The sequence below is a fragment of the Macrosteles quadrilineatus genome, unplaced genomic scaffold (assembly GCF_028750875.1).
Source record: "Macrosteles quadrilineatus isolate MER2022 unplaced genomic scaffold, UCM_ALF_1.0 Scaffold_1__1_contigs__length_201487025, whole genome shotgun sequence".
NCBI lineage: Eukaryota > Metazoa > Arthropoda > Insecta > Hemiptera > Cicadellidae > Macrosteles > Macrosteles quadrilineatus.
Window position 1 is genome coordinate 9,735,945 of NW_026542594.1, and position 25,247 is coordinate 9,761,191.

Below are 25,247 nucleotides of genomic sequence, written 5' to 3' on the forward strand. Positions count from 1 at the left end.
TGTGATTTCCCCTCACCGTTTGTTGGTTGGTTAGGTTAGTTCCCTGTCTCGAAACTGTTGTACCCGTTACTAGAGAATTTGTTTCTTCCAAGTTTGTTAGGGCATTAAAGGGGTTAGTTAGAGGCAAGTTCCACTCTGCGGCGGTCAAATTTCTTCTGTTTTTAGTAGTAGACTTAGACTTCTTCCGATCCGAGGATAAGATGGGAAAACAGTTAAAACAAGAGATCTTGTTTGAGGTTGAATCTGCGTTCTGAAGTTAAATTGGTTCCTCTTTGTCACCTTGTAGAGTATCAATCACCACTTTCAAACTACTGATTTCTTCTTTGGCCGCCTTGAGTTCGCTGTTTAAAATTTGAGTTTGAAAGTCCGGGTTTTCCTGATTTTTTAGGAGACTTTCTTGAATTGCTACTTGTTTTATCAGACTGTCATTTAACACGAGGATATCTTCCAGTTGTGTTTTTAGCCTTTGATTCTCTTCAATGACAATATTTACAGTACTTTCACTTACACTCTCTGTACGACTCTGTTGACAGCAATATTCTCATCTCTAAATTACAGTGCTATGGATTTGATGGCCCTCCATTATCTTTTTTAAGAAGATACTTGCAAAATCGGAAACAAGCAGTTTGTATAAAAGTAAGATGGTCAGATGAAGTGTCAGTCGAGTGGGGAGTGCCACAGGGTTCAGTCATTGGTCCCCTTCTTTTCTTAATCTACATAAATGATCTACCCTCTTCTGTTGATTGTAAAACCATTCTGTACGCAGATGACTCTACCTTTTTATCTACTAGTAAAAACTATAAAGAACTTGAAAAAACTATGAAACATTAAATAATGCACAACATTGGTTTCATAGTAATGGACTTTTGCTTAACAAAGCAATTATTGTTCCGCTTAACAAAGAAAAATCACAAAAATTGATATTTCCCTTAAATTATAGTTCAAGAGCGTTGTTTGAGAACAGAGATAAGGGTAGTAAAGTTTTTTCAGCAAAGTTTTTGGGAATATATGTAGAAAGTCAGCTAACATAGGATTCTCATATAGACTACAGTATTTAAATACCAGACTTTCTCGTGTAATATTTTTACCAGGCCGTCTGAAAAAATGCATTCCATTAAATTATGTCCGAACAGCATATTTTTCATATTTTCAATCCATTTTCAGGTGTGGGCTAATTTTTTGGGACAATTGTGCTAGGATAGAGGAAATTCTTGTTTGGCAAAAGAAAGCGGTTATAGAGTTATCTCTAATTAAAGGCTCGAGAGACCACAGCAAACCACTTTTTCGTAATCTTCAAATCCCTACTATTATTAACGTTTATATTTATGACTTGATAGATTATATCTTGGCCAAACACCTTCTGAGGTTTGAGTGGCCTAATAGGTAAGATAAGGTAAGTTTATATCTTGGAAAATCAACATCTTTTAAATTTAGAAACCATACTCATGATCATAATACCAGAAATAAGAACCATACCTCAATAGAATTCCATCGTTTAGGTAAAACTCTAAATAGTCACATAGTTTTATCACTTAAAGTGTACAACTTTCTTGAATCCATAATTAAATTACACAATATAAAGGATTTAAAAAATAAATTTTATTGTTGGCTGACCAATAACTCGTTTTATAGTTTGGAAGATTTTTTTAAGAATAAGATTCCTAAGTTGTAATTATTCATTTAGAATATCTATTATAATATGTCTCCCTTTGTTTAGTTAGCTATAAGTATTTTATTAATTAATTAACTGACTATGCTATACATTTTAGCTGTATCTTTACATTGTCGATGATTTGTACAAATTCAAAAGACAATAAAGCATATTTCATTTCATTTCATTACATTTTATTCTTCTACTTGAGATGACATGTTGGTCTGACATCCAAAGTCTGTACTACTAAAATTGGCCTTACGCCTATCAGAGGGAACATTCTGACTAGGCCTACCTAGGCCTATTTCCTTTTTATGATGGCCTGTCTTTGTACCACTTCTTGTTCTCAATAGACTTTTGTTAGGCAAAACAACTGGTGTACTCCGCTTAGTTCTACTTCGCATGAAATAAGTGGTCTTTGCCCCAGTAGAGTTCACAGCTTTTCCAGACTTTGGCGTAATTTCCTTATAAACCATTTTGTTACTGATTAAATACAATACACTATAAAGTATTGCATGAAGATTGTCAAAACTAATTATAAATGAGCTAAATAAAGAAACTAAAAATTTTACTAAAACCTGAAACTTTTATGACACAGGTTGAGGTTATCTTATTCAGAGAAATCATTGTTTTTCAGATAACATTATATTTTGGAAACAAGAATACTTTTAAATTACAAAGAAAACACAGTCTGAAAGACTTTGGATGGCAATTTTTATTCCAAATCCAGTCTTTACTTTAAATCTCTCCTTTTGTTATGGCAATCAAAAAGGCAGCTGGCAAATGCAACAGGTTTCCTTGTAGATTAAAGTGTATATTTCAACTGATTTTCACGTTACAAAGAACTATTTTTTTAAATGCTTTAAAAAAGCACTGTTAAATAAATTTTAGCACTGAAAAAAACTTGAAAACTTAGTTTTTATACAGAGCTACTGAAAGTCACTATAAATTGTCTGATGTTGTCTGCTGAACAACTACTTCAGCAGTCTGACTACTGATAGTCAACAAGGGAGTCTCGTGATTAGTAAATCATAGGCAGATGATTCTTGAAGATATTATAAAGTAGGTACAGTGATAGATTTAGTTTGAATTGCCATCAAAATATTTTTTATTTTACCAAAATTACTATCCCTTCCCGGGCGGGCGAAATCGTGACATAGAACAGGAAAAAATATAAATTAATTTTTCTTATTTGTGTTTTGTTATACAAGTATACATAAAATAAACACAATGCAACACTTCATACTGTCAAAATAATTGTTTACTCGTTTTTAACTATGCGGATATATCCGCTACCCATCCGCGGATGAGTAGAAAAGCAGCGGATATATCCGCCACCCGTCTTTGAAGATATGACCATGCCAACGTTAGGAAAAAAAAAGAACAAAATGTAAACAATAAATAAAGACAACGTAGTGTTGAGTGCAAAATGTTGAGGGGGGAGTGTAGGAGAGATGGGTGGTGCGCAGGAGAGGGGGAGGTGCGGGAAAGAGCGCAGCCATGGAGAGAGCAGGAAAGTGGCGCCTTGGTACCGCAAAACATCTGGTAACTGCTGAAGCACCTGCCAGTCTGTCTGAAGAGAAGGCGTATATATCCGCTTCCCGTCCGGAACATCAAAAACCATAAGCGGATATATCCGCCACCCGTCCTTTATGGCCAAAGACTTAGGCGGATATATCCGTCACCCGTCCGTGAAGGTTTAATAAAACAAATAAAATCGAGCTATTATTGCATTATATTTTTTTTTTCATTTTAATCGGTATTGGTTTTTAGTTTTAGAAGCCGATATGTTACTGCAAGGAACATCGACACATCAGAATCGAATGATGCAATCTCATTGGGTCTTGGCAGAACTTATAATGTAACTTATAATAAAATTGATTTTGTTTAGTGGAAGTTTAATAGAAAGTAAAATAAACATACACTATTCTGTTTATGATTTTTACTGTGCAATTTTTAATCTGGTGGCAGAAACATGGCAAGTACTGTTTGAAGTTGATTTTGTAGCATAACCTAGAAAGTGGTGATTAAAGGCCAATAGGCTACAGCGGCTGCAGTGAAATGTAAGAGTTTCGTGTGGGATTTTACTTAAAGATAATAAGGCCTACTACGTTTTTGTTTGATATTTTTACTCTGTCAGAGACAAATGACTTTATCATTCTTATAAATGTAAAGAGTGAAGAGGATAGATCTAATACCCATAACCTTCAAACTTAAGGCAGATGAAGTGCTTATCCAATCGATTATTTTAAAATAACTTAATATTGCATATTGATGTTTTTAACTTAAGAAACATGTAGTTATATTAGGTATCTGTTTTATAAATAAATTTATTTTTACAAATTCTGTTTCTTAATTGAATTGAAATTATTCTTAAAGTTATTAAGTTAGTTACCTAGGTTGATTATCATGTTAGTGAGGAGGAAGAAAAGGAAAAAAACTCACAATAACAAGTGATATGTAAATTTAATGCTGCAGCCAACAAGTAGGCTAGGTCGAATTTGTTATTGGCCTATGTTTCGGATCGGATTCGGATCGGATAGTTGAGGCTCGGTTCGGATCGGATCGGATATTGGGAGGTTCGGATTCGGATTTTTTTGGATTCGGATAGTTCGGCGCGGTTAATAATAAGCTGCATATGTATTTTTAACCTATAAAACAATGTAAAGCTGTGTAAATAAACTTAAATGACATTTTGAACTATAGAATTTCAAATTAGCCAAGTCCACAGTTTTCTCTCTCTTGAAAATCACAATTCACAACATTTATTTTCAAAAGTTGGTTGCTTAAATTAAGTACACTAGCAGCCGAAATCTTCACACAACACCTTAGCTCAGCAGGACTGATGTCAAACGTTTGGGCTTGTTTACTTGAGGTTATGTTTTATCTTGTTTCCTGGTTCTCACAAGCCAAGGAGTTCGATCTCAAGTTTATTTTCACATTGTATTTCCTTACGTTTTTGGAACGGATTATTGGCCTTAAGTGGCATTTTGCGGGTTTGCCAAGTTTAGAAAACATCACTAATGCACTAAGATGGGCTCTAGCTCACGATTTGATGTTGGGCAATTAAATTAGACTTTATAACTGTGTAAAAGGTGTGTATCCCTGAATTTATAAATTGCATTCTACACTTATTCACTGCCAAACATAATTCAGTAGAACCTTGATGAACCGAGAATTACACTAGCCTACATAACTTAATTACCCAAAGTAAAATACCAAGATAATTTTTATAATTCTATTTGAATCGTATAATCTTAGTTTGTTAAAAATGGATTGTATGTTCAACAATAATTGCAGTCCATTATTGTTAAGCAGTATGGTCCCAAATTATTGTTTTTGATTTTGAAACATCACAGTTCATTTGACAAAATTATAGTTGAAGCAGCCCAATGCCAAGTCACGCTTGTGCAATAGTTTGTTTACAAGCTTTCTCCAGACCACGGGAGAGGGGAGGGTCTGATAAGCCGTCTATTGTTCACCCCCAAGATGGTCCGACGCTCATTAGTGCCGCTCGGCTGCACTCAGTGGGGAACCCAATACCACAAATCAATCTTTTAAATGAATACAAATATTTGGTAATAATTGTTTTATTAATATTCACCTTGAAATTTCAAGAAATTTGGTGTAAAATTTGACAAAAATCGGTCATTTTGACCGATTATTAATACAGTACCAAATACCAATAAAGTAGTACATTCATTGGTAATTAAATAATAGGTAAAAATTAACCGATTTTCGTTAAGTTTTACCCCCCTGCTGTGCGCTATGTCACAAAAGCTGATAACGACATGGGTGATTAGTAACCATGGCAACTTGTTGAATGCGTGTCGCGTGATGAAGGGAAACCCAAGAAATAGAAGAACAAAGAGAAAGAATAACGACGTTGTTATCTTTATACCCTTTTTACAATTTCCGTTATTGTTATCTTTATGTAAGATTTTATGATTTTGTTTTATAGGTTTATAAAATAATTCTTTTTAACTACGGGAATATCAATTTATAATTTATCAACGTGCTTCTCTTCTGAAACAGCAATACCGGATGCATAATAAAGGTCAATGACCTAAAATATCACGATTGTGCAATATTGTATTTTGACGTTGAAATTAAAATCACGACAAAAATGTGTATATCCATGGTCCCTATAGTTTAATCATTTAATATGTACGCAATCAATGCTAAATAATCTTGGTTAGTTCTAACTTTATTTTTTATTATTCAAAGTTTCTACACAGTAAGACAATCCAAAGTCAAACCGGGCAATGAATACCCAAAAAACAATGTATCTTGTCCTGTGATTGGAATACCACTCGCCGGCCAGTCCTTTAGGTTTAGGGAAGTAGTGCAAGTCTATATATAGCTTCAAGGTCTTACCCACCCCTTCCCCCTCCGGTCCTACTTGACTCACTACCCGCGCTCCATTCGAGGTCATTGCCCAACCCCTCCCAACCTTCTATTGTGCTGCCTTTCTATTGTTTCTATTCTGACTTTTTTGGAAACATTTAATCTATTGTTTACGTAACATCACAGTAGTAGGCTAGATTTTTCTACTTTAAAACAGTACTGTAAAAAAAACTATTACGCAGTGCCCCTAGTATCAGGAGCGAGACAAGCACGAGTTGACTTTCATTTGACCATGGTAGTTCTTTTCTGCTTTATGTCCGTTCCAGACGAATCTAATAGTAAAGCAAAACAGCCGATAACGACTAAACTAGTTATCAGTATTGCATCATACGGCTTCTTTGCCGTTTGCTGTTAGGTCGTTGGAAACGTATTGCTGTAATTTTGTCCTCTGAACCATAAGTTGAATACTAATGGTGGCTATGGAGATTTAGTTTTCTGTCCAAAACGTCAAAATATTGGTGTCCATTAAATGGTCCTGCGTAGTCCATGTGAACTCTTTCAAAGTTTTCCTTAGGGATTTCCCAAGGGTGAAAAACTTTTGTTGGCTGTTTTGACTGTAAAGCACAAGCTGCACATGATCGAACTTTATTTTCAATGTCTTTGTCGATTTCGGGCCAATAACAGTGGAGTCTTGCGAGTCGTTTCATTCTTACCATTCCTATGTGTGTTGCATGAAGCTCTTCTAAACATGAGAGCGTAGTGATCTTGGAATGTAGACACGTTCTCCTCTGAATACAATTCCTTGATTGGTTGAGTAGATTGGATCATTTGCACCTTCTTTTATTTGTTTCATAAGATCTTTTATTCCTGGATCGTACGCAGTTTCTTTTGAAATTGAATCACTCGTGATGTTGATTGATGAGATTTGAAGGATTGAATTGTTCTATTTCATCTTCTTCTTTATTCAGTGCTGTGTCGATACCACGATGTTCCGTTGTTTGAAAAGTCCTGGATAGAAAGTCTACATTTTGGTGTTGTTCTACTTTCTGATGTTTGATGTTGTATTCAAATCCTCTGAGGAAAACTGCATAGCGTAAAAGTCGACCAGCTGTCATTGGAGGAACATTCTTGGGGTGAAATATTAGTGTGAGTGGTTGATTATCTGTTACTGTTATCAATTCAAACTTTCTTCCATAGAGGTAGTTGACAAATTTTCCAATAGAAAATACAATAGCGAGTGCTTTGCGATCAAGTTGGCTGTATTGGGACTCTGATTTTGAAAGTGAGCGGGAGACGAATGCAATGGGCCTTTCTTCTCCATTGATAATGTGTGATAGTACTCCTGAGATCCCATGTGGGCTTGCATCGCAGGCTACGGATACTGGAAGGTCTGGGTCAAAAGGAACTACCACTCTATCTGAGGCTATTTCTTTCTTGATGTTCATGAACGCTTTCTCACAATCTTTTGTCCAGTTGAATGGTTTATTCTTGACGAGTAACTGGCGTAGAGGGTAAGTTATGGTAGAAGCTGCTGGAATGAATTTTGAATAATAAGTTACAAGTCCTAGAAACTTTCTCACTTCCTCTACTGAATTTGGTCTTTGAATATTGAGGATATTTGACACTTTTGCTGGAGACTTGTATATCTTGTTATTTTCAATAACATATCCCTAAGTACCTATGTGATGATTTCTTGGAAGAATGTGCATTTAATTCTGCTGAGGTGAAGATTGTTGGTTTTGAGTCGCTCCAGACAAGCTACAAGGTTGTTGAAACATTCATTCAAAGTTGACCCGTAGACAATTATGTCATCAAAGTAAGAGCTGACACCTGGGAGGTCTTGTAGAACTTGTTCAATTACTTTTTGAAATATGCTGGGTGCAGTCTTAATTCCAAAAGACAATCTGTTGACTTTGTACGTACCTTTATGGGTTGATATTGTTTGAACACAAGCACTTTCTTCATCGACACCTATGTGTAGGTAAGCTTTAAAGAGGTCGAGAGTACAGAAAAACTTGGCATTTCTCAGTTTGTGGAGTGTTTCGTCGATCCTAGGAATCGGATAGTGTGAATCGTAGAGTTGAGGGTTGACTGTGACTTTATAGTCTGCGCATAACCTAAGTGTACCATCAGGTTTAGGCACTACAACTAAGGGTGAACCCCAGTCGCATGATTCGATTTTAGTAATGATTTTGTCTTGTTCGAGTTTGTGAAGATCATGTACCACTCTATCCCGGAGTGCATACGGTAAAGGTCTAGGTTTGAAAAATACTGTTTTGGATTGAGGTCTTAACTTTAGAGAGCAGGTGACATTAGGAACATGTCCTATTTCTGGTGAAAATATTTCTGGAAATTTTGATTCCACTGCAGTAACTAGTTTGTCTGTGTCACTGGAAACTAAGTTTACATAAGTACCTGTACCTTTTGGTCTCTGGGTGTCAAGATCGTTCAAGTGGACTACAAGTTGTCTTATCCAAGTCCTACCTAGTAGAGGGCTGTACATATCAGGAACTACAAACAACTGCTGTGTAGATGAGCGTCCATTGTATTCAACCTGAACATTAACTAAGCCTAAGGGTTGGAAAACCTCATTTGTGTAAGAACGAAACCTTATATTTGTATTCTGGATTGTGTTTTGAGGAAGATTAAGTCTATCAAATTGAGCCTTTGGTAGAAGGGTATGAGCTGCGCCTGAATCTACCTCAAACTTTTGTGGTTTCCCATTGATTAGAATAGTTGTAAAAATTTTTTCTGTGCCTGATGAATTGTAGTCAGATACATTGAGAATTTGAAGTTGCCCTATTCCATAAAGTGAGTTTAAGTCCTGTGAATCATTTGGAGTAGTACTTATTGTATTAACTGTAGGCCTTTTTTTTTTAGAGAGTAGAGTTGATATACAGACCTTGGCTATGTGTCCATCCTTGTCACAGTTTTGGCAGTGAATGTGTGATAATTTGGTTTTACATTCCCTGGAAGTGTGATTTGCTTTACCACATCTTAAACACAGGTTTCCAATTCCAAGTGTTGCCAAAATCAACCTTATTTCGTCTTGTGGGAGGGTGGTTTAGTCTGTTGTTAGATCTGTTGTTGCGGTAGGCTGTCCTTCTTGGTGTATAATTCTGGTGTATTGGTCTTGTCAATAACTTGTTGACTTCCACTTGTTGACTTCCGCCTGTGACGATGTTTGAGGACTAGAAAAGTTGTTCAGAGTTGCACTGTCTATTTTCGAAGCTTCAATTGCTATTGCCTTTCCTACGGCAATGTCAAATGTTAAGTCTTTGGTCTGGATTAATTGTTCTCTAATTAAAGAGTCATGAATTCCCCTGATAAACTGTAATCTTAAGAATAAGTCAGATACAGATGCTTCACATGATGTACAGGTAAGTTTGCAAGTTGCAATTTGTTTCCTAAGAGCTGTTAGATAGTCTGTTATTGATTCATTTTCTGCCTGGATTCTGGATAAAAACTTATGTTGTTCTACAATTTCATTGGTTTTTGGAAAGTAATTGTCTAATAATTTTGTAATTTCATCATAGTTTTGCTCATCAATACTTTTTGGAGCTGAGAGTGATGACAAAAGGTCATATGTTTTAGAACCTACACTATTGAGAAAAAGCTGGGAACAAATAGTTTTATCATCAAAAGCATTCTTTATCTTTAGGTAATTTTCAAATCTTTCTTTGTATAGTTGAAAAGTTTCATTTGTTTGAGTCAAATTGTTCGAAATTGGAAATTAATGTGATGTTGGATTGTTGAGACATTGACATACCTTGAATAGCTGAAGACAAGGTCTTGATTAATATTTCAAATTGTTCTTTGGTTCATTTTGAAAATATATATATATAATAAACTTTAAAACAAATAGAAAACACACGTTAGGCTCTTCTCGTCGCCATTTCTGTTATGTATTGTAAGTTTATATATTGAAATAAATAGTTAAATAAATGTAAGTTGAAAAATGAGCCTTATTTTTTCACTAGTTTATTTACATTAATTTGAATCACATTTTTGAACTAACAGATGATTAAATTATTAATTGCATAGCATTTGAAACATAGAGATACAACAGCCTAATAGGTACTAATAATATTAGTGACTAATATATCTGAAAAAATTTGGCGTAGCCTATAGTTACTTAATTAAAATACCTATTTAGACCTAGGCTGGGATGAAATTTGTTTCAGCAAAATGCTACAAACTCTCAGACAACTGGAGCAAAAATATTATTCTTTAAGCATTGAAAAATCCCATAATATTATGTACATGTTTGAGCATTACATCTTCAATTCTATTTCTAGCAAATTTGCTATAGCCTGCAAAAACAATGTAGGCTAGCATTTGAATAGCAAAGAGGTAAAAAAGAGGTAAAAAGAGGTAGTAAATGCTACCGCAGCTTAAACCCTGGGCCTAGGACTACTTAACGCGCAACTACTCAACTCGACTCAATATTCAAGTTTTTACTCAAATTACTCGACTCAAATTAAAAAATAAATACCCGCCCACCCCTATAAAAACTCCTATTTTATGTTATCAGTTGACAGAACCATACCAGTGGAAAATCTGTTTACTTATGTGATGTTGATGATTGATCACTATTTTTCAAATAATTTCAAAGTAAAGATGTGATGAAACACAAGAGGGAGTTTTTTTATTGTTCCTAGTGATAATAATAAGTACCTAAAGCAAACAAGAAGCTATTTGGTACCAAAATTGTTTGCCACAATAGGTATGTAAATAAAAACATAATTTATTGAAGGCAAAACTAAAAGAAATAGTGTATGGCTGACTAGTAAACAGTTTCTTGAAAACTGATATTTATTGTTATTGTTAAAGTTTTGAAGGCAATGTATAATATAAGTTTGTGTATATCCTTTGATATCACCGGTATTGAGGATTGTTTACCTGTTGCTGGGGCTGAGGCCTAGGCAAGGACAACTGGTGAGGACTGGGTACAGCCTGAGTGACACACTGTGTAGTAGGAGCCTGTGTCAACACTATCTGAGCCTACAACAAAAATACAAGAAGAACAAGTTTGCAAAATACATTCCCGCTCTTACTTATAATTCTTAGTTTCAAAAATGCTAAACCGTCAGTGTTGGGGAAGCTACTTTTAAAATGTAGCTAGCTACAACTACTGCTACATTTCCAAAAAAGTAGCTTAGCTACAGCTACAGCTACAGTTCCGAAAAAGTAGCTAGCTACAACTACAGCTACAATGAAATGTAGCTACAGCTACAATTTTAGCTACTTTTCTTCCAAAGACGTTACTTTTTATCCCACGCACATTAGGTAAATGTAAAATCAATTGCAACTACATTTTTACTGAACAAACATTTAAACAAAAAATGTCAGTATTGTATCTAAAATTATTTGGAAAACAAATTATTCCTAGATTGTATTTAATTTGTTGGCATTATAAACCTAAAATTACAACAACAGAACCAAATAGTTGGGTGTCCCATCATCATATTTAGTACTTATTTTTAAATATTGCATTATTTTTAAGCATCTTATATGTAAATTTCATTAAGTTCAAAGGACATACAACCAAACGATATTTTAAAAGCTCATTTTATTTCTTTAACATAGATTCATTTATAGATCTCTTATATCAACAATTAAGACCAATAAAACTGTAAAACGATTATTTAAAAATACTTTTTTGTGTTACAGAGACTAGCCTCCTGAAATTGGAGTTTATTGCATTTCTTTACTTTTTATGTTAAAAACGACATTGCTATAACTTTTAACCATAGTGATAAGTTACTTGTTCTATGAATAACACTTTTCAATATCAAGAAATCATTTGTCATTATGCATAGGGCAAATTGTGCTTCAACCTAGTTGGTACAGAAAACAGTATTCAGCAACTTAAGTTATCCTGAAATCGGCTTTTGATTTAAACATGTTGAAATTTGTAAAGTAAAAATAACATGTAGGCCTACTTGGCTATGTAACAAAGTTGGCTATAGTAGGCTTGTTCTTGCAAAGGACTAAACAGATATATTCCTAATAATTGAACTTGGTATTCGTCTTAACCCATAGCATAGCCTAGGAATAGGCCTATACAAGAGCTGTTAGCAGGAGTAAACTATGCTATTTTTTCAATCTAAGTTTCATGTTATATGGAGATTTTTTCGTTACAATTATCATGTAGTCTAGGCATATCTTAAATCTCATCAGGTAATTTCCTCTTTGTTAATTTAGTAAACCTTTGAACAATCTTCGTAATCTAACCAAGGAAGGGCTTGTGATGACGAACCACAATCAACAGCTGAAGCTAGACCAGCTTTCTCATTACTTTAAGGTTTAGTGTTGGTTTCCATTAAAACCCAAGTTGGTACACTATCAATATAATAAAGAAACTAAATTGATTACTAATTTCCCTGTCAATCACTTGCAAGCATTCAATAGCTTCTCTTGTCACCGGTATCGTTTAAACGTTGTCTGCAACTAGCGATTTTATTTTATCTGACAGTAATCATAGAGTAGTAAATTAAGGAAATGAGAGCCAAAAATGTGGATAACACTCATTTAATGGCCTCCATGTCCACACAACATTGTAATAGGGAATGAAACGGCTGCAACCAGCTGTATGAAGCCAAGGAAGTAGGCCTAATTTTTTTGAAAATCTCAGTTTGAAAGAGGTTGTTTCACGTAAGGTTGAGGTTATGATAAAAATCACTATCTCAAACAATGTTAATGTAGCGAGAAAAGTAGCTAAAGTTCCGCTACAACTACTTTAAAAATGTAGCTAGCTACAGCTAAAGCTACGAAATCTTAAAAGTAGCGTAGCTACAGCTAATGCTACAAAAAAAGTAGCGCGCTACTGTAGCGTCGCTACTTGTAGCGCGCTACTTCCCAACACTGTAAACCGTATAATATGCATAAACTGCTTGGATACCTGAATAAGTTCTTATTTCAGGATTTTCTAGTGAGAATTTTATAATGTAATACAGGGGTGCCCATCCCCTCCAAAGCTCACGTCGCAGAAGCAGAATCCCCCCCAAATTCGTTGTTTAACCCATGCCAGAAGGTCTGGGGGCTAACCCATAGTTATGTTTATAATGCGGGGAGGGCAGGAGTGCCCCCGACACTTCTTTAAATTTATGGGAATTTAAGCGTTTGAATCAAACTTTTAACCCAATTTAAATGGACAATTTTGCTTTAAAACTCTAGTAGCAAACTATTTGTTAGTTTAGTTTTAATTTAAATGAGTTGGATTTTTAACATGCACACAATTTGAATCAAAATTTGCCATGTAGTTTTTTTTATCCAAATTTCCATGAATTAATAGGTTTTAAAAGGGAAAATCACAAAAGTTGCAATAACTTTAGAACCATAATTTTTACGGCATAGAGGGTTTATACAATTTTTGTCATAGTCAAAGAGTATAACATGTTAATTTTTAATCAAAATCGTTCGGGCCAATTCTGAGAAAATTTTATTCATCCATTATTTTATAGGGTTTAATGGAATCACTATTAAAAATCCAAAATGAAAAAAAAAACATCTGGAGAGACCATGGATTGGTACCTAAAATACCAAATTTCATCAAAATCGGACTCGGACCACAGGCGTGGTCTGTAGCTCTGTACCATACATACACATATACACACATACAGACAGACAAACACATCACTTCGAAAACCACTTTTTTGGGATCAGGGTTTTTACATAAACAATTCTTTTACCATATTAAATTGTAGGGGAGAAAGTACTTAGAGTTATGTCAAAAAGTTTGAGATATTTTCTAAATTGCCCTTTAAACCACTTCTGAGTTTGGTCCTTTTTAAATAAGTGTATAATTGTCAGTCTCAAAAATATTACTAGGCCTAAACTTAATAGTATATTTCGTGCCTAGGGCCATAAATGAGGTTTTGCTGGTTCGAGATAGTTTTTAAGTTCGATACAAAGTCGAGGACTTAAAATGATCGAGAACTGCAAAACCATTTCAGTCTGTGGTACGAACGCTATTATTCACCACACTATACCCTATTACCACTAATTCACCTCAATGATAATGCACTGCACACTGATATAGTCAACACAACTACAACTTTAAGGTCATGTGGATAAATTATTTGAGGAATCAGCAAAAATAATAATAAGTAGTTGCTAGGCAGCGTTGACAATAAAACAACTCTATTGCAATGCTATGGCTACTGATTGTGTATTTAATATGCATTAATGTTTTAAGAAAGTAAGCGGGCAGCTGATTTTGCGGCCCTAGGGATGTAAAAACCTGCTCGATCCCCGAATGACGATGACAGCTGGCATGGCCTGCAAATGTAACTTTCAGCCACCAATTAATGTACCTATATGTAAAACAGTTTAAAAGATCATAGTGTGGTAAAATAGAATATTACGTTACTAGTCCTGAATCCCGTGCGAGACGAAGTCGAGTAGTGGTTTTTTATACGAGTCCGGCCAACACATTTTGGACGAGTGACGTACGATAGTTTACGCCATACTACTAAATCCGTTCAAATCCCTATATATTACCACCAACTAAAGGACTAAAATCACTAGTCATAACCTCTAAGAGAGATTATGTTTTTGTTATAACTACTCATTGCCACCCAAATACAGTACAATCAGCTGATAGGTGTCCGGCAAAACTCATTACAGTACAGTAGTAGGCCTACTGTATGAAACCCCATTTGATTAAGCTGGCGACAAACAGCTGTTTTCTGGACTAAATCCTTGCATGTGAAGTTCGTCAAAATAGTGTAGTGTGGCGTAAAAAATAATTATATATCTATTCTAAGACTATTAAAATTTGTTTGAAGCTCTTTCTAGATTCAAGAAAAGACAATAACAAATACAATTTAATTAATCCAGAATCATGTGTTTCAATTCTTGAAGTTAACGTAAACACATAGCCTATCAAAAACCTTAATTAAATTGTCACAGTACTGTATGTCAATTTCTTCCAATGAATAAATGATCCAGGCATAATTATTTGGGAGAGCCAAAATATTATCACAAGCTTTCATGTTGTTGTTCATGTTGTAAAAATAGCAAAATGATTATCATTATCATAATACTGGTTTTTTATGAATCAAGTTATATATTATAATAAACAAACCTAAAAAAACCATCAATAGGTCCTCAAGGCAATGAGACTATTTGAGAATGAGTTCATAATGAAAGGTAAAAACAAACTCAAATTGCAGATACAATTTAATAAGCCAACCATAATCCTTTGACAGCAGTTGGCATGGAGTTGTTCTCACTGTCAAACATGATACGAGTCAGAAAGTGGAAATCCACATAAAAGTATCTATATATGTTATAGCAATTATAAAATGATTTATTAATCAAGATAAAATGTCAAACGGGATTTTGATTGCATAATTACCCCAGTAATAAATTAAGGAGGTCGTAAAAATTATCTGATTAATCTTTTATGTGCTTTTAACCAACCACTGGCTTGAATCCCCCCCCCCCAAAATCATAAAATCCCCCCCAAATAAATTTCATCAAACCACACTGTGGGCACCCCTGATGTAATACATAAGGAAAAAAGTTTAAAAGATTAAAATTACTCATAGTCCCAGAGGAGGGATGTGTGAGTCCGAGTTTGAGACAGTTCTTCTCTGTTAGATTGTTTGTGAGTCTACTCCAAATCCAAGTAGACCTGGACGCAATTCATCATCCTTTGGATTTAACTCATGTGAGTCCAGTGTTTTGACCAACAGAAGCATTTATAAATTTTAAATAAACTCAAGTGTTGAATACATTTTAACGTGTGTACATTTTTACCAATTTGTTTTTCCGGAACCGGGAACCGAGAACTGTTTTCGGCCAAAAACCGAACCGTAAAAAAATGGAACCGACACATCACTAGTTATGGCTGTAAAATTATCAGACAAATGGGAAAACTCATACAGATTAGAAATTAATTGGATAAGATCAAGAACAATTTGTGCAGTTTTAAGGGCAACAAACATGTGTCTGAGATGAACGAGAAAGAAATGGCGATCAGCGAGGAAATTTAAAGATGGAGCTGGGATTCCAATTTTTTTTTAGTGTCAAATTTATTGTTGAATCAATTGTACTATACTTTTATCTGTAAAATTTCCACTGCAATAAATATATTTTATTAGTTACACACTAAATATTATGTGACCCAAGTATGGATATGTTATCTTGAAAGTTGTATTTTATTTATTTATTAAAATAAAAATATTAAAAGTAAAATTATTTTTGATTATTTGCAAGAACAGTTTATTTTATAGCACCTGTTAATATATAATCATATGTTTATTTATTTTTTTTAAAGAGGTAAATAAAGTTATTTGATTGGAGTTATGACATAAAACAGTGCATCCACTTAATTCTTAGTAAAATAGTACATGGTGGCCGCGGTTTAGAGCTATGCCTCAGAAAATAAATCCTAGAAGGAAACAATCTGAGTGAAGATAATGAAAATAAACAAGAACCAATTGAAAGAAGCAGAGAAAATGAACAAGAACAAATTCAAAGAAGCAGAGAAAATGAATACAACAATTCACCCAACAAGTCAATGATTGTATCAAATATACAGTTATTCAACCTCCAGCTAGTTTATCCTTTGTACCAGCAGATTGGCCAAGATGGAAAACACGATTTCAAAGATATCGGTCAGCATATGGGTTATCTGAAGATTCTGAGAGCAAAGAAATCAATGATCTGATATACACATTAGGTGAGAAAGCTGATGATATTTTTGCATCTTTTAATATAGCAATTGAATCAACATTAAAATTTTAAGAAATCTTAGGTTTATTTGAAAAACATTTCATTCCACGGAGGAAATTAATTTTCGAAAGAGCAAAGTTTTTGAAAAGACAACAAAATATTAACGAAACAGTTGAAGAGTTTATCGTTAGTCTCCATTCTTTGGCTAGAACCTGTGACTGGGGTTCACTTAGTGATGAAATGGTGTTGATGGTACTAATATTTCAATTTCAATTTTTGAGAAGTATACATAATACAGCATTTGAATAGTGTCAAAGATTACAATTATTAAAATATAAAATACAGATTAAAAATAAATCTTAAATTAAAAAATACATCTCCCCATACAGATGCCTTCTTCTAGTATTCTTGAGGGAGGTGGAAAAATTCTTCTTGAGAATAAATTGCCATGTTTATTAAGAAATTTTTTAGTTTTGTTTTAAACTTTTTTGGATCTTTTTCATTTCCAATTCCTCCGGGGATATGTTTAAAAAAACTTTTACCAGCAAATGATGGCTTTTTTTCATAGAACTTTAATCTGTGCCTATTTTGCAAAATCTGATTTTTTTTCTCGTTTCATATCGGTGAACCGGTAGATTGGATACATCGGATGAGGTTTTATTTTTAAAAATTAAAATTGAATCATAAATATACTGCCCATAAACAGTTAGTATGTTTAGCTGTTTAAAGTGCTCTTTTGCCGAGACATCAGAATTTAGTCTGAGCATTACTCTCACTGCTCTTTTTTCATGTTTTAATATTTTATCTAGATTGATTTGAGTTGTTGCTCCATATAGACAGATACCAAAGGAAATATGTGAATGGATATATGCAAAGTAAATGTTTTTCAAAGTTTTGACATCACAGTACACAGACATTTTTGAAAGGGCAAAAATTCCAGAGTTGATTTTTGAAACTATTTTTTTTTGTATGATCATTCCAATTCAAATTTTGATCTATTGTTAGACCCAAAAAGTTTGTGCTGGTCTTTTGCTCAATAAGTTGCGAGTCATACATTATTATTGGGTGATTGGAATTTTTATTTTGTGGTGTTTTAAATGTGATAAAATTAGTTTTTTTGTTATTTAATTTTAGGTTTTGGCACACCAGATAACTGCCCAAATTTCCAAGTTCTAGAAAAGCAGAAATTTCCGTTTGTTCCAGTGTAGGAGAGGAAATAATTAAATTAGCATCGTCAGCATACAGGCACAATTCACTTCTAGGTCTACATACTAGGACACTGCTTATGTCCTTTAAATAGCACAAAAATAGCAATGGTCCTAAAATAGACCCTTGAGGCACTCCATATTTTATTGTTTTAATTTCTGAGGCAGTTTGAATAATTTTATTATTTTTTAATTGAGTAATTTCAACATATTGTGTTCTATTACTCAGATAGGAATTAAACCATTGCAATGCATTTTTAGTTATTCCAAGCAATTTCAATTTATTCAATAATATTGGATGTTTTACACTATCAAAAGCTTTAGATAGATCCATGAATATGCCAATTGTTGTTTCACCTCTATCAACCGATTCAATAACTGACTCTAAAAATGATACTGCTGCAGTGACTACCGACCTTCCAGGCCTAAAACCATGCTGGTAATCATCAAGTAAGTTAAACTTTTCAAGATAATCACTCAACTGATTGTAAACAATTTTTTCATAAATTTTGGAAACAGTTGGAAGAAGTGAAATGGGTCTGTAGTTTATTACATCTGTCTCATCGTCTTTTTTATGCAGAGGGATAATTTTTGCCTTTTTTAATTGATCTGGAAACAAACCAGAAATGAAGGAAGAGTTTATCAGGTGAGCCAAAACTTTACTGATATTATGACCTACTTTCTTAAGTAAATTAATAGGTACATCATCATGGCCGCTAGACTTTTTGTTCTTTAGCGATTTCAATACGTTTTCCACCTCCTTCTCACAAACACTCTTAAAACTAAACTTAGGTTTCAGAAAGACATCTTGTTGAAAACTGGATGGGATTTCATGTGTTACATTTGAATCCCATTGGCTGTTATTAGGATCTAGATCTTCCACCACATTTAAAAAATATTCATTGAAGATATTTGAAATTAATATGGGATCCTCAACACGATGCGTGCCTCTTAACAGTTTTATTTTATTAAGGTGTTTTTGTTTTTTATTTCCAACTTCCGAGTTAATAATGTCCCATACAGTTTTTTGGATATTAGAAGAATTATTAATTTTTTTTGCAAAATAGTTAGATTTGGTTTGATTCAATATTTTCTTAAAGTCTTTTACTTCTGTTTTGAAAATATCCTTGTATTCATGTTTTTTGTTGTCTCTGATTTCCTTGCTGATTTCTATGAGTCCTGGGTTTAAATAATGGAAAACATAGTGGTTGATTGTTGTAGATCCCGAAATGAATTTAGATAAGGGCACTAACCCTTTGAGGACTGACTGACGATTTATCGTCGGTACAATTATAAGCGCAAAATCCCGCACTGACGATAGATCGTCAGCAGGCAGTATTTCTTATTGTACGGCTCTACGGCACTCTAAAATTGTCCCATATTCTATTTTAAATGTCTTTGGTTTTCTATTTCAATGCCTAGATAGTTTTCTGCAATAGTACCAGAACAAAACATATGATTTGTTTGTTGTTGTTTGTTGACCCATGTTTTGCACCGAGTGCCGACTGTTTGTAAACAAAGTGCAGACGGTGAATACAGGTTACTTTATGTTACGTTCTAGTTGTTTCTAAACTATTGCTCTTGAAGTTACGTGAATAAAATTAAAAGTATTCAGTTTATTTTTTCTATTTTTAGCTAGCTTTGTGAGTCTGTGAAATGATTTAGTTAGATTTTAACATGGGAGAAAATCTTAGATCAAGCGAAGTCGATCGTGAACTAATGTTAAGTGATGAGTCCCCGACTGTTAGATATCAATTTAGTTTAGTATAGCATATTATTTTTATTTCAACGCATACTTTCCATTGCCCTGAGCTTTGGTTTCACCGTTTATCTTTCAACCCATGTCCGGCCGATAAGAATGGAATTTCCCGACCTTTGTACTTTTCCATCGTACGATGTTCGGCCACGGCACAGTCCGCTACTACTCCTCTCGACAATAAGTCACTATTCATGCAGCAATACGCTCACCGCTATAACCGTTCTATCTATATTTCTTTTCAAATCAAGTTCAACCCCCAATCATTAGGCCATAAAAGATCGTTTTGTTTTTGCCTTTTTAGCGAATTTCCCTATAGGGAAGTAGCTATTACCGTAGGTGGCACGGTAAGACCTAGACCCGGGACCGATTTACTTTTTAATTTTGATGTCCCCAGAGGCCAAAAACACCATTCGTTCAAATTTTTATATATGTATATATATATATATATAGACTTGTATATATATAGACTTGTATATATATATATACATATATATATATACGTCCGTGAACGCGATAACTTGAGTAATTTTTGTCCGATTTCGATGAAATTTGGTTTAAAGGTGTAAAGCGGGATAAACTTGAATGAGTTCGCGAACCAGCATGATCGGACAATGGGAACGGGGCTTTACGGGGAGTTTTATGGGGTAAAAATTGGTTTTTCTCACTTTTGACCCTCAAAACACAAAATTTCCCAATTTCTCTTTAAACCTTTTTAAAGAGCTTAAAAAAAAATTAATTTAGTATATAAAAGTATTTTTGTTTGATTATTAGTAACGTAGAAAATTAAAAAAATTGTAAATTTAAAATTCCCATGTTATTCTTATGGAGAATATTGTCAAATGTTGTAGTTTTTTTTTTTATGGATATATTTTTAACAAACTTGGCAAATTAATTTATTTTGTACTAAGCTATCAATATTTTACTCAAAAACACACTTTATTAGTTTCCTTGTAGCAGCAAACCTAGGTACTCGTTAAACCTAATGTTATTAAAATATATTTAATTGAAAATCAATTCAGACGAATGGAAATTCGCTTAGTCGGCAGGTTTGCTGCGGCGGGGGTATTATAACAAGAAGTGAGTTTTAAGTTTATTTTTCGTGTACATAAACTATTTCTAAAGACTTTAAAAAGTGTGCAGTGCAATCCCAGATAGGACGACATGACGCCAGCAGGTGGGGTACCCCAGCCGTGAACACCTTTCTACAACTACAAGGTCGGTGGAAGTCTATTTTAAATATAATAGTAAGCTAAAGTCAGTCATTATAAAATTGAACTATTTTTAATCTCATTTAATATAAAACAATCTTTTGAAAATAAGCTAATTATTTCTGGGTGAGCCTAAGAGCTCATTGCTCACGTTTTATTCACTTTCGAACCTGATCATTTCATCATTTGTAGGACTGGCCTAGGGAAAAAATATTTTCTCATATCTCATTCAAATTAAAATTCAGTAAGAATTTTCTGTCGTAATTATTACGAAAAAATATCCTACAATTTTCATGTAATTTCCTGAGAACATCTCAGAAGGCAAGCCTTGTAATAAGCCGCCATTTTTATTTCCCATCAAGCTAAGCCAATCGAATCGGCTTTTTCTGTAACCAGTTATATTTCTCCTCCCCCATATCCTAACCTCCTACGTCATAACCTGATACGTCACAGTTCAAAGTATTAGAGATAGTTACATCTTATGAAGTATATTTCGGCAATAATCATGTCATCTTTAATTTTGTATATTTAAGTCTCAATACTCATTTAAAGGCTCAATATGAGGTTCACAACTTTTGTTAAACATTGTGAGTTGATCGAAATAAGACTTGAAGCCATCAACAAACAAGTGGTAAGTCTTTCTGAAGTTAGTATTGTTAATGAATGAGTTAACCTCCCAACAAATTAATAAGCTTAAACTATTGACAAAAACAGCTAATCAAAAACACTTTGAGTTTGAAAAACATGTTAATAAGCTTTTCTCTAATATTGCTTCCATTGAGGATATTGACAATAACAAACTAAGTGGTTTTCAAGAGAAAATATCAGATTTATTATTAACCTATTTGCCTGCTCCTACACCTGAACAACCAGGCCTAGGCCTAAATGATTCTGATGTTAGCACAGCTGGTCCAGCAACAGAGGTTAAGTCTAAGACATCTTTTAGGCTACCTAAAATCAACTTGCCAGTTTTTTTCTGGTAGGCCTGAGCACTGGATAGCCTTTCAAGGTATATTTGAGACTACCATTCATCTAAATTCATCGCTTTCAAACATAGAGAAATTTTCTTATCTGCTTTCTTGCCTGTCTGATGAGGCACTTGACCTTGTTAGATCCCTGCCACTTAATTCCACCAACTATTTAATTGCATGGGGAAATTTACAAAAAAGGTACCACAATATTAGGCTGTTGGTTACCCTTCACACAAACAAGATTCTTGACCTTCCGCAGGTTCACAAACCCTCTGTTAAGGAGCTTAGAAATTTTATATCAGCTTATAATGACAACTATCAAGCCCTAAAGGCCCTTAACCATGATATTGCAGCCAATGAAAGCCTAGTTCTTACTTCACACTTGTTGCGTAAATTCGATCCTGAGTTACGTGCTGAATTTGAACGAAAAAGGGAAGAATCTAAAATTATTCCAAACATTGGGGAATTTTAAAAATATCTTGAGGATGAGTGTATTCAACAAGAAGCAGCATATTTAAATAACCTGCCAACTTCAACTTTTTCATCTACTTTACTAAGCAACCTAATGCGTCTAAAATGCTACAACCGAAAAATCCTTTTTCAAGGCCAAGTAACGTAGCAAAGCCTAACAAGGCAGTACTAATGTCAGTTTCAGCTGGTAAGCAGCAACCATGTTGTGTCTTTTGTAATTCTGCGCACAACATATTTCATTGCGAGAAATTTGGAGTATTGACTCCTCAGAATAGGTACAATATTATTAGAGAGAAGAATGTATGTCTAAACTGTTTTGGAAATCATAACACAGGATCTTGTAGATCTATTTATTCTTGTAAAAAATGCAAGAAAAAGCATCACACTCTTCTTCATTTTGAAAAGCAGGATCAGAATGTACAATCTAATAGTGCGACACAATCAGTAACTTTAGCCACTTCCTCAACCTCTTGTATCAGAGGCCTAGCCAATGACCTTGGTAACACTGTGGTTGCTACTGCACACTCTCAAAATAGTATGATACTTTTAGCCACAGCTCTGATTAAGGTGTCTACTGAGAATGGAAATCAGATAGTTGTACGTGCTGTACTAGACAGTGCCTCTCAGGCTACTATTATGTCAGAGTCCTGTGCTTCGATGCTTAAGGTTAAGCGCACCTTATGTGGTGTGACTGAAATAACAGGCATATCTTCAGCTCAAATCAAATCTAAAGGTTTAACAATAGTGAATTTTTCTTCACTTAATGGTACTATTTTGGCTTCTTCACACTTCGTCTTAATACTAGACAAAATCTCTAACTACATGCCTCGCATTACCATTTCACCCGATGTGCGTACCAAGTTGAAAGGGTACACATTGGCAGACCCAACCTTTGATACCCCAGGGCCAATTGATTTATTAATTGGGGCTGACCTGTTCACACAAACATTGTTAGGGCCTACAGTTGCACTTGGCGACAACATGCCTCATGCTATCAACACAATATTTGGTTATGTCATTCTAGGAAACGTTCCTATCATGCAAAGCCCTTCTAACTACAGTGGGTTATCTACTCTACTTTCTACTAATGATGTTGATCTACACTCAACGCTCCAACGTTTTTGGTCCATCGAAGAACCTCCATCAATTTTAAAATTTTCACCAGAAGAAGAATGTGAACGCCATTTTTTAGATAATCATTCTAGAGATAGCACAGGTAGATTTGTGTGCAAACTACCATTCAAAGATGAACCTTCAAAATTAGGAGAATCTCCATCTTGGTGCGAAAAACGCACTTTCCTATCTATGGAACGTAAATTTCAGTCTAATCCTGAACTTAAGGACAACTATGTAAATTTCATGGAAGACTAGCTGACCCGGCGAACTTCGTATCGCCAAAGTTATAGGTTTCCCCTAAGACAGACCGATGGAAAGAAAGTACCGTTAAGTTTAATTTTCAAGATGATCTCGTTGGCATCGCTCAATCACGATACGATCAAGATACGAGTTGTCTTCAATGCGTCTTCACCTACGTCTACAGGAATGACCCTCAACAATATTTTGCACCCAGGTCCAAAACTTCATAATGAGATTAGAGACATTATTCTTCGTTTCCGTCTTTTTAAGATTGCCTTTACTTGTGACATTAAACAGATGTTTAGAATGATAGCCATCCATGACGATGACCAACCTTTTCAGCTTATTTACTGGAGAGAAAACCTTTTAAGTCAACTTGATATTTATCAATTAACCACGGTCACTTTTGGAATGTCATCATCGCCATTTCTCGCAAACCGAGTTATTCAGGAGCTAATTAAGCAGGAGGGAGAAAACTATCCCATGACTTAAAAAATCCTACGGCAACAAATTTATGTTGATGATGCCCTTTTAGGCGCAAATTCTATCCAAGAAGCATCGCAGTTGCGTGATGAAGTTATAGCTATCCTTAAGAAAGGTGGTTTTGAGCTGCGTAAATGGGCTTCGAATGATTCACAGATATTAGGAAACTTACCTAAAGAACACTGTGTAACTCCTGTTGTATTAGATCAACATGCTGTTGGAATTTTAGGATTAAAATGGAATCCTGATTCAGATCAATTTTCTTATTCAATTGAGAAACCATCCTCCTTGTTCACCAAGAGATCAATTCTTTCCACTATTGCTAGGATTTACGATGTTACTGGAATGCTAGCACCGCTTACTTTCTGGGCAAAAGCTTTAATGCAGCATGTGTGGACATTAGGGCTTGGCTGGGATGATCCCCTTCCCTGTGAAGTAGCAGATCGATGGTCAACATTTATTAATGAGCTCCCACTGATTGAAAACTTAAAAATCCAAAGATTCATATCCTTAGAAGATGCTGTAGATATCCAATTACATGGGTTTTCTGACGCAAGCGAATTAGGCTATGCTGCTTGTGTATATATTCGCACAGAAGATGTACAAGGGAATATTGATGTGAACTTATTAACTGCAAAATCAAAGGTAGCTCCACTGAAGCGTGTTACAATACCACGGCTAGAACTATGTGGTGCTCAAATTCTTGCAAACTTGCTACATTACTGTGCTGACAAGCTATCTGATCAATGTGAAATCAAATCCATTACTGCTTGGAGTGATTCCACCATAACCTTGTCATGGATTCATACGCCTGCCTACAGGCTAAAGCTTTTTGTAGCTAACCGTGTTGCTCAAATCCAGGAATTAACCCCTTCATGTATCTGGAAACACGTTTCAACTAATGAAAATCCTGCCGATTGCGCCTCTAGGGGTTTTACTGCCGCTCATCTAATAAATAACAACTTGTGGTGGTCAGGTCTACACTGGTTGAAAACTTCACCCTCTTCTTGGCCTATCGCTCATTTCAGGGTCTCGGAAGATACTCTTCCAGAAATGAAGCCTACTACCATTAGTCTTCTCACAAAAGAAGAAAACCAAACTTTTGACTTT

General features: G+C 34.6%; 1 protein-coding gene across 1 annotated transcript in view; it reads right to left on the reverse strand.

The window, feature by feature from the left end:
- The window catches only part of LOC128994973 (zinc finger SWIM domain-containing protein 8 homolog), a 197,732-nt gene that overhangs the window by 27,008 nt on the left and 145,477 nt on the right, over nucleotides 1-25,247 (reverse strand). The window contains exon 22 of the mRNA XM_054419837.1: nucleotides 10,901-11,002. Coding sequence (XP_054275812.1) covers nucleotides 10,901-11,002 — 102 coding nt within the window. The remainder of the gene's footprint in view (nucleotides 1-10,900; nucleotides 11,003-25,247) is intronic.